The sequence below is a fragment of the Pygoscelis adeliae genome, unplaced genomic scaffold, assembly GCF_000699105.1.
Source record: "Pygoscelis adeliae isolate BGI_AS28 unplaced genomic scaffold, ASM69910v1 Scaffold7, whole genome shotgun sequence".
NCBI lineage: Eukaryota > Metazoa > Chordata > Aves > Sphenisciformes > Spheniscidae > Pygoscelis > Pygoscelis adeliae.
In genome coordinates this window covers 4,646,754-4,657,378 of record NW_008825268.1, presented here as the reverse complement: position 1 = coordinate 4,657,378, position 10,625 = coordinate 4,646,754, and the positions used below count along the sequence as shown (strand labels likewise).

Sequence of the window (10,625 nt, the reverse complement as noted above, 5' to 3'; positions counted from 1 at the left end):
TAGGGAAAGCTTTTTTTTTTTACCAAAAGAAGGAATGACAATGTAGCAGTGCGTCGATCTGTTATACTGTGTGTCTCAGAAGAGCAAAACAATAACATTGTCTGAGCAAGATCTTTCCGTGCTAAAAATGAAATCTGCTCAAGAAATCTGCAATTCATTAGCATAGAAGTTCAAAGTTGTTTTATGAGCATATTTTCCTTTGTAACAGTTCGTAGAGCTGTCTGCATTTCATCAGATTATTCTAAATGCAGAAGCTCTTGAAACAGTCTTGGTACCGCACTTTTTCATGCTGACAACGAGCTGTGCTTTCAAGCATCCTGTACTGGAGCAGGTACCTTTCTCAACTGAAGTTTTCATTAAAAAACTGGCAGGTTTTTGCAGGAGAAACTTTACCATCACAAAACCGTTTTGTTACATTTTTTAATGAAGAGCCATGGGAGCATGAAGAAATGCTATTTCTACCAACCCACTTCCCACTGTTCTTGACTGATGAAGAGCTAGGACCCCAAAGATGAAAAGTAAAATAATATGACTAATTATGAAGATTGTTTCCTTTTGGAAAACAAGCACATAGGAAACTCATTAATTTGCTACATATTGCTCACATGTGTACAGTCTGATTAACTCCAACTGGTTACATGGGTCTCTGAAGAATTTTTTGTTTGTCAGAATGAAAATTCAGAGTGATCCTGCTCTCTAAAATTCCATGGCCAAATAATGGAGGTATTTATCTAGATGTCAGACAATTAGCTAAGTGTATCCACCCTGCTATTCCATGTATGCCAGACTTGTTGATTTTCCTAAAAAGCACGTTTGACCACCCCTCTGCTCACTCATTTTGTTGTCTGGCTCAGTGAGTTTTTGATCCTCCTCTTGCACAGAAAAAAACATGTTTGATTTTATACACAAAAAATGGACAACTATACAAAATAAATATAAAAGTTGAAGAAAAAACTTTAACTTTTCAAGAATCTTTTCCCTGAGCAAGATAATGGAAATACTTTGAGTAATATTAGGTACTATCTATGCAAGTTTTACCGTGCTAGGCCGTGAAGGCTGTGGAAGGAGAAACGGGGAGGGAGAATAGATGTGCCTTTAAAACAAATGGTTTTGGACCTTTGTCTCAAAACTGATCAGAAACAGAAAATGGACTGCTATATTAAGTGCATTCCTTTTACAGTTTACCCACAAGAAATATGTTTTTCCTGGAAAAAGCTGCTAAGCAGCTGGCAGATGAAGCCAACTGTTAAGCTTTCTAAGAGAGGAACCACCTCTCCAGTCAGTCTTGTAGAAAGAGTAGTACTAGAGCCCGGCAAGCTCTAAGAGCATTTTTTCCACCATTTGCTTTCCCAGATTCTTTCTTCTTTATAAGATTCAGAACATTCCCCTATTGCTATGGATTAAAACAAAAAATGAACTAAATTTTCAGTCACAAAATTATCTGGTGTGGAAAACGCATAAGAATGAAGACAAACATTTATCCACCTTGACCTGTAACTTGTGGGTTTTGGTAATTTGAATGTGAAATGTAAAACATCTTGCAAAGGAAAGGATTTACTAATATTGTTTATGCTTATGACAATTTTGAAGAATATACTATCTTGAGAATGTAAATTTCCCCCCAGTGCTTGTCCTGAAAAAATACAGCCTCCTACGCATTCTGAAACTCTGAAAGTTAATTGAGACAGAGGAGGAAAAAATCCCAAGTATTTTACATAACAATTCAATTGAAATTGTGGTAATGCTGTGGCAATTGTAGTAAGAAGTCAAGATATACAAGAATACAAATACCAGAAACTTTAGTTTTGTGACAGCAGCATGTTAACCTGAATTAACAAGGTTAACAAGAATAAGGCAATAAAAGTTTAGCACTTACATAGCACTTTTTAATCAGATCTATTTCTATCTAGATTTACAGGATAACGTGTTCAAGTAACAGATAAAAGCACTGCTTCCTATTTCAGTTTTGCAACAGGATCAACAAAAGCGTGCGTGCATGTGAGGAAGCTTGCTCTGGTGGTTGGTTCCTTTTTAACTTTAACCTTTACGTGCTTCTAAGAGCAAAAGTCAGCCTGAAATGCATGCCTAATGATACTTGAAAGCCTTTAAAAAAATTTACTTTAACTTTCTGGCCACGTACACACAAGCACATGCAGCACAGCTATACACACCCCTGAATTTGAGGGCATTTTCTACCACATATGTTTGTTATGCAATTTTCACATAGTCATAACTATGTTAAATCAAAGCCAACTGATGTCAATGCTAAAAAGCTCAGAAGCCCCACAGCGAAGCATCTTTACATTTGGGAAGTGTTAATGTGTGATATAAACATTTTGCCTTCCAAAGCCACCATGTATACCAGAATGTCAAAAGCAATTAGTATAATATGCACAGAAACACACGCACACAGACATATATACAGAATATTCTCCCGTGTATTTTTACATGAGTGTAACCATTGTGCTGGGAGATCTAGGAGAAAGGGAGATTCCCCTTCACAAATATATTGCTGTTTTAAATGAGAAAACACACTGTGTAGGAACAGTGAAAGAACATTTTTTTTGGCCAGCCGTTTAAAAATTGTAATACATGCTGTAATGAGGGTTTTTTTATGTTGCAAGCTGGCGGGGAGGGCAATACATATATTTTCAGCATGAGAGCTATGCGAGTTCCACGAATTGACTCCTGCTGCCCAGCTCCCCTCCTCAAAGTGCTGAGTTGTCATGCACAGGAAGGAATAAACAAAGTAGTAAATTTGGTACTACAGGAACTACCAGCTTAATGACTTACCGCTTTCCACTTACCCCAGAGGAGCTGGGGTGAGGGTAAATGCAAGTAACAAGCAACGCTGGTATAAGGTAAGAGCTTGAACAGTGCCTCCAAAGATTAACATAAAGCAGCTAGTACCTTCTCTCTTGGGCTACGTAATAGCTGTTGCATTTGTCTGCGTGAAGGACCACGCTTCTGTGCTAATACAATATTAAAGCCAAAAGCAAGTGTTAGAAAATAAAACCCAATTCTGTGCAGCCACTGCTGTGCGGCTGAGCTCAATGTGGCTGTTGTATGGATGGGGAAGAGAAAAGGACCCATAAAGCTGGAGGAAAACTTAACTAAAAAACAAGGAAAGTTTAAAAAGAAAACAATAATAATCGAGAGAGGAAAAACCCTTGCTTGCTGGACCTCTGTAAAACCCCCCTCTCGTACTTATTTGTGATACAACCGCGAGACAAGCGGACAAACACAACCTCACACAGTCAGAACAAGACTTGCTCTTTCCTCCGTTCCCTTGCTACGTTCACAGCACAGAAACACAGCCTCTTCCTTGCTCTCAGACACTGCATGCAAGATGCAGTGGCTTGGCCTGGTCCGGGGTCTGCCAGCTAAGCTACCTGGCACAGGGAAGCGGGAAGAGGAATAGGGCCATGCCTTCTAGTAATTAAATTTTGCAACTCCTCATATGGAGTTTGGCAGCAACAGGTAAACAGAGAAAAGCCTCAAGTACAAATGTTCTCATTATTTTCACAGGTCAGTTTTCTCACTAGCTGTAAACAATTAGAGAAGAACTCTGAAGAAACCCATCTAATTAATTAGGCAGAACCTGTGCTGCTTTTTCCATTAACAAAACCGCTAAATCATCTGGGGAGGGGAGTAAAAATCTGCCTTGTATTGCAGGGCTAAGCAGTACCTCTGGAGTTACAAATCATATTACACAAATGTTGGAGCAGTGACAGATGAACCTGAATTCTTGCAGAGGTTGCGTTTAGTCATCTACAAAAAGCACCTTCGCATTAGCACCACAAGTCAGTGGTCAAATCCTCTGCTTCCTATTTCCTGCAAAGTGAACCACAAGTCTTCCCTAACCCCTGTTACCTTATGAGGTAGGGGCAGGCAGGAGTGGGGGTTTGCACTGTGTTGGCAGTAGGACATTGTCACCATAACGTAGGGAATCGACCATTGTATTATGCACAAAGAAAGAGACATTTCATTTTGTCTCAGTGCATTTATTATTTTATTATGCTGAAATACAATGCCCTTTTTCACCCAGAGAATAATTGACAAATGCATTATTTCCCAATTCATTGCCACAAAACTGGAATGAGTTAAAATGTGCCTGAAAGAAATCCTCTTAAGCCGTTATGACCTGCTATTTTTACTGTTAAATTTCAAGAGATTAATATGCCCATTACTTAAAGGCAAATTATAAGCAAAACACTCTCTGTTTGCCCAGTAGCATATATCTTAAGCACAGACACACAGCCAAGCACCATGGCCTCTGTGTCCATTTACTCTGCCTGGCATATGGAAAAGCCTATTGCAAACGTTCACAGTATAAACAGATAAATGCACTGCAATTCCCATTGGAAGATGCATCTAGAACCTACCCACGTGGCTCATCTTTCCATACCAGAAGTTTTTTGGCTATTATATTAGTGGTGATTAATTAGGGACATCTAGAGTCTTTCTTTAAAAAAAAGGCAAACAAAAACCACATTTGTATTCCAGTAAATGATAAGCCCAAAGTAAAAAAAAAAAAAAAAAATTTTTTTTTGCTTTGCACTGTGTTGGCAGTAGGACATTGTCACCATAACGTAGGGAATCGACCATTGTATTATGCACAAAGAAAGAGACATTTCATTTTGTCTCAGTGCATTTATTATTTTATTATGCTGAAATACAATGCCCTTTTTCACCCAGAGAATAATTGACAAATGCATTATTTCCCAATTCATTGCCACAAAACTGGAATGAGTTAAAATGTGCCTGAAAGAAATCCTCTTAAGCCGTTATGACCTGCTATTTTTACTGTTAAATTTCAAGAGATTAATATGCCCATTACTTAAAGGCAAATTATAAGCAAAACACTCTCTGTTTGCCCAGTAGCATATATCTTAAGCACAGACACACAGCCAAGCACCATGGCCTCTGTGTCCATTTACTCTGCCTGGCATATGGAAAAGCCTATTGCAAACGTTCACAGTATAAACAGATAAATGCACTGCAATTCCCATTGGAAGATGCATCTAGAACCTACCCACGTGGCTCATCTTTCCATACCAGAAGTTTTTTGGCTATTATATTAGTGGTGATTAATTAGGGACATCTAGAGTCTTTCTTTAAAAAAAAAGGCAAACAAAACCCACATTTGTATTCCAGTAAACGATAAGCCCAAAGTAAAAAAAAAAAAAAATTTTTTTTTTTTGCTGTCTTACACTGATGCAGACAAAATGTTACACTTTGCAGCTTACTAGAGATCTTAAGTAATCTGGCAGAAACATTCCTGTAGAGTGAAGTAAAGAGACCGATAATGACTTGAGTTTTCTGTGTATCATTATGTACTTTTTTTTTTTTTTGCAAGAGAGCTGGTAACATAATAGTTTTCAGAAAAATATATGGAAATTTCAGAAGTCTGAACCCCAACAACATTTTGTGGTATACCTTGACAATGGAATTGGAAGAAGAGCTTCTCCACCGTATCATACACGATTTACGAAGGCTGCATAAATCTAACAGCCTTTGGACTGCCAAGCCAAAATACCAGCAGAGGCAAGAATGAATTATAACCACCTAGACCTTAAAAGCACAGGTGTTTCCTCTGCCCTACCATATGGGTCTTACTAATCCACTCCCATGACATGGAAAGGTTTTTCCGCTGACCTAAAACACGCTGTGGAAAACAGGATTCGACACTGAATGGCTCAAGCAGAAAAGCACATGCAGTGCGTTCTCATATGACCTGCCACAGCTTGTGGAAATCACTATGTGTACCAGAGCATGAAGACTGAGTGAAATGTTTAATGTCATCATTGCTGCTGCTCAGCTTTAGCATACTTCAGAAATGGGTAAGTAATGCCTCTGACCTGAGGCACCCCAAGTGCTGCTATCATAAATGTCACAAATGCTACGAAGCTACATCCAAGGGGAAAAATAACAAAGGGGTTTTTCCCACAGTTTGAAGTTTATACTTCCCAGTTTCAGATTAAACTTCTGAATACTTCTGCATATACCACCTTTGCTGATATTAAAAAGTATCTTTCCTCATATGCCATGTTCTTAATAGGCAATAAATCCCTTGGGGTTTATTGGGAATTAGGTTGCTAAATGTTTTAGGATTGCTAGAAAGTACAGAGGAGAAATATAAATTGGTTAAAACAAAAGCAGAATAATGTATGCTCACTCAGGCTTTCAGCACATACCAAGGACAACAGAATTCTCAAAGAGAGGAGAAAAAAACCCACAAAAACAAAACAAGCCTTGACTAGTTGCCAGTCCAAAAACGGCTGCATTCACATCACCATCAAAAAACCCCCACGTGAATCTGAATCCCTTCTGCGCTCTCACACTAGGGTTAAAGCAGAGACACCCCATCTCCCCCCACAGTGAACTACATGTTACCTGTGGAGTCAAATATGATCGGCTGGCAATTTCTGTTGGAATTCCAGTTACATTTGAGCACCTGGCCTCCTTCTACAATGTTGTGCTGGGTAGTGTTTGCTTTTGGAGCCCCCACCAGAAGAAATATCCTGCAGTAAAAAGGAGAAACAAAACAAAGGTTTCAAATCCTAACGCACAGGTGTTGTTACTTTATGACAGCTGAAGAGGTAATAAAGCAAAAGCCTTGCCCATTCAAATCTAAATCTGACTAGAATGACTTTGAGTTTCAGAGAAATTCATATTAGGTTTTAGGTCTTGGGTCCCTCTTTTCTGCAAGAAAAAGCAGGCAAAAGAAAACATTTACCAAAAAGAAGAGACAAAAGAAGATAAGAGAAAATTAAAGTATTCTGTCCTACTTAAAATGATATGCAAAATGAGATAAACAACTTTTATATTCTTTTCTTCCTTTCAAAAGTATGTGTGTATGCAGTGGAACAGGAAATCACAGACTTCTGTAATTTAAGAAAGTCATCAGCTAGCATAATTTCTGGTTAATTTTGTACGTAAGAGTAATTCAAGGAAGTCAGTCAAAAATGGAAATAATATATAAACAAAACAGTAGTGCTTCTGAGCTCAGAAGGTACTAAGTGGTGAGTCAGCCTAGTATTAGCAAATGCTCTTTCAAAAAGAATCTCCAGGTACCCAAGTGACTGTCAACCACAGGTTTGTACATTAATGAATCTTTAGTGAAGTTCATTACACAGTAATAATTTTCTTATAAAGATCTGTTGTGCTTTTATAAATCTCTGCTTATATGAACATGTTAAGTGCACTCTGAGCAGGAACTGCTGCAAGATTATGCCTGTGCAGGTGGTAAAACTCAGAAGTTGAAGTAAGAAACAGATTGAATAAAAAGCCAGACCAAACAAGTTTGTCAGCATCTTCCAGCAAGGTTATTAACATCTTCCAGGAACTCCGACACCTCTGAGACACACTTGACTCATCAGCACTTTCCTGAGGAAGTCAATTTGAAGTATAGACAGACGTATAGAAGACGTAAAACTAAATGCTTCCTTTCATCAGAATTTTCTCTGTTGTTTCCATTTAGACTGTTTAAGAGAGAATATAGCTTGCAAGAGCAAGTCTTATCATCCCATATCAGGCATTATGGTTATTTAGTTTTGAAATTGGGTTAGCTGAACAAGCTGCAAGACTGGTTGGAGAGAACGTCTACACGTAGGCAGATCCAGACTTATCAAACTTGTTCTGGTTTTCACAGTCATCTCCCAGACTTCACTTTAGTACAGAGCTACATTTATATTTCTTAATATGTAAATACCAGGTATAAAGATGTAGCACCTCATCAAAGCTCAATTCATATGAAGACCAACATAGGCTGCTAGTTTTCAACTTGTTTGAATTTGCAGAACCTTAAAAATTTCCTGGTGTGGACCCTGATAGAAAATCTAGGCTAGTTAGCAATCCATTTTGTTTCCCTTAGTTGCCATTCATAGACTCTCTAGATTCCAAGAACAAGAATTTGAAATGCTTTAATCAACTTAAAATGTTCTCTCTGGGCTTAACAGAAATGCTTAAAAATAAACATCATAATGCCAAGTAAAGAAACACATTAATTATTATAATTACAAACTACTAAACAAGTGGTAGCTTGCTCACACTTTACTCTTGTATCACTAGCATTTGAGAAGCACGCCAAATTAAATACTTGTTTAAAAAAAATAATCATTCCCATTCTAACCATATATTTTAAATCTTTAAGACAATCTTTGTCATGAAGTTTAACAAGATTACCAATAAAGACATCATTATGGGACTCCACAGAGGTTTAATCACCTATTTTCCCAAAGGAAAAAAAAAAAAAAAAGCTTTTTTATCATCATAGACCAAACAAGCAGATTTTGTCATAGGTCTTATAATAATACACAAATTACCTAAATACAAAGAAGTCTCTAGTCCACATACTTTGGGAAAGGGGGAAAAGAGGGAAATGCGTTATTTCCGTGGGAATACACCAGCTGGGCTTTGATACTGCCTATCTCCTACTTGCTGCAACCATCTGCCCCAGCACAATGTCGTGGGCAAAACTGGGAGCGTATTGACATCCTCAGCAGTTCAACTTACATGGGGGCACTTACGGGAATAATCACTTGCCAGTGCTTTGCCATGGGCCAATAAAGAGAAACTGGTATTTCCATGTACTTGTACACTCGAAAGACAGACTATCAAATGCAATTCTTTTAAAACACGGCATGTATGAGAAACCTTTTTCAGTTTTTATAAAGTTACATTCCATCAGTTAGTGTTATAGTTATGCCCACACATAGTGCTGCACCACACAGCACCCTGATGCAAGACTACCACTGACTCCTGGAATAGGTCTTTGGACTTCTAAATATGCTTTATTTTGGTATCCAGCAGGTCAAAATAGACTATGAAACAGCAGCTTGAGCGTTCAAGAACTAATAACGCTCCTTTGTTGCAAGGCTAGTCAATCCAAATAGCTTTAGCTCGACTAAATTTACTTAATCTCTAGTACTGATGTGAAGAACAGGTGATAAATAAAAATTCACCAAAGCAACAACAAAGGTGTAGGAACCGAGACACACATGACGCTCACTAGAAACCATATAACAAGGCTCATTTTACTAAACACCTTTTGCTAATAATCGTGCTGCAAAACAGTTCACTCAGTTTTCTACTTAACATTAACTGCAGACATCGCTGAGCTCACTGTTCATCACTACCTTTCTTCCCCCTCCAACAGCTTGAGGGAACCTGCAGGCATTCCAGCCTGCGTTGCCTGTGTGTTGATCCTTCTTGAATGATGGGGAAGACGCAGGCCTGTGTCTGGAGGACACAGTATACAAGTATTTCTGGCTATTTCAGGAGGCAAAGAGATCAGTCTCCATAGGGGTAAACTCAAAATTTTACACCATTTGAGCCTGTTCCTGTGAAAGCTGCATAGCTACTTTGTTTCAATTATGAGCTTAAATTTAAGATAAAGTTCAGTACTAGACTTTAGCTTAGCAGATACAGACTAACTTCTAGTCACAGCTGAAAATTGAGGAGGAAATTCCCTTAAAATCATGAAGGAGTCTTCCATGCTGTCTGAAAATGACCAGTGTTCAAAGTTTAAAAAAAAAAAAAAAGCCAACACTGTTTTCTTTTACAGCCATGCACTTTGAGGTCAATAGTTATTATAAAAATAATGGAAAGGTTCCAAACAGTGATTTCAACGAGAGTCAGGTCACATAATTCCTTATCGGAAAGCAAGAAAGAAAGTTTACTACATGCATTTACCAGTCTCATGGTAACTCTGCAGCCACACGCATTGCACGCGTTGACTGAAAAATAAAGGGAGGGACACAAATAGAACCTTTTTTCTTTTAGTACTAAGACTTACAGGATTAAGATAGCACAGAAAGATGTTGCAACACATGCAAGTTAAGACAGGATGACTTCTAATATTTGTAGGCAATAAAGAAATGCAAACAAGGCTAGCTGATATACTGCAAAAAGACTTGCTCAATAACTATAGAATTTGTTTATAAAGTTTTATGAGGTAAAGATCAAGAGAGGGAGAAAATCCCCTCAGCATGACAGAAGCCAGCAGCTTTTCCAGCTTTACAGCCCTTTCTTAAGATGGGAAAGGAGGGGGGAAAAAAAGTGGCAAAAGCTGGATCTCAATGTAGCCCACACTTGTGAAATACAGACTAATTCATTACGGCAACAGCAGGAGTTTGAAGTTAGTGACACGACTATTCAAAAGTCTGAAATACACCCGCTAACCAGCTACTGCGCATTGCCTCATCTTCGTTCAACACAAAACGAGAACATATTCAGGAAGCAGATGCAGAGAGCATTTATATGGAACTTTTTATTCTCTAGACTCCTCAGCAGCTTTGTGACCCGCACAGATACAGCACAACTCAAAAACACGGCACTTCTGCTAAGAGCAGTCAAAAAAGAGAACAGCAGAATTTCTGAACTTTCACGGGACAAAACCTCAGGCGCAAGACGTAACGAAGCAAAACACCGTACCTTCATCATTCTGCACTGTATTTATTACCACCGTTATCTGCATAAACTGCAGGCTGATAAGGCTATTCCGAAAGCCCAGCAATGCAAAGTTTAAGCCGTGTTAGAGAGCCTACCGACCGCACGAAATTAAGCTTCGCTTCCCGGTAAAAGGCTCTCGGCAGCCAGCGCCATCCCAGAAGGGGGAGGAG

At 38.6% G+C, this 10,625-nt stretch overlaps 1 protein-coding gene across 1 annotated transcript in view; it reads right to left on the bottom strand.

The window, feature by feature from the left end:
- The window catches only part of ITGAV (integrin, alpha V), a 46,448-nt gene extending 37,887 nt beyond the window's left edge, over positions 1–8,561 (bottom strand). The window contains 2 exon segments of the mRNA XM_009329677.1: positions 6,397–6,524; positions 8,518–8,561. Coding sequence (XP_009327952.1) covers positions 6,397–6,524; positions 8,518–8,561 — 172 coding nt within the window.
- Positions 8,562–10,625: the final 2,064 nt, after the last annotated feature.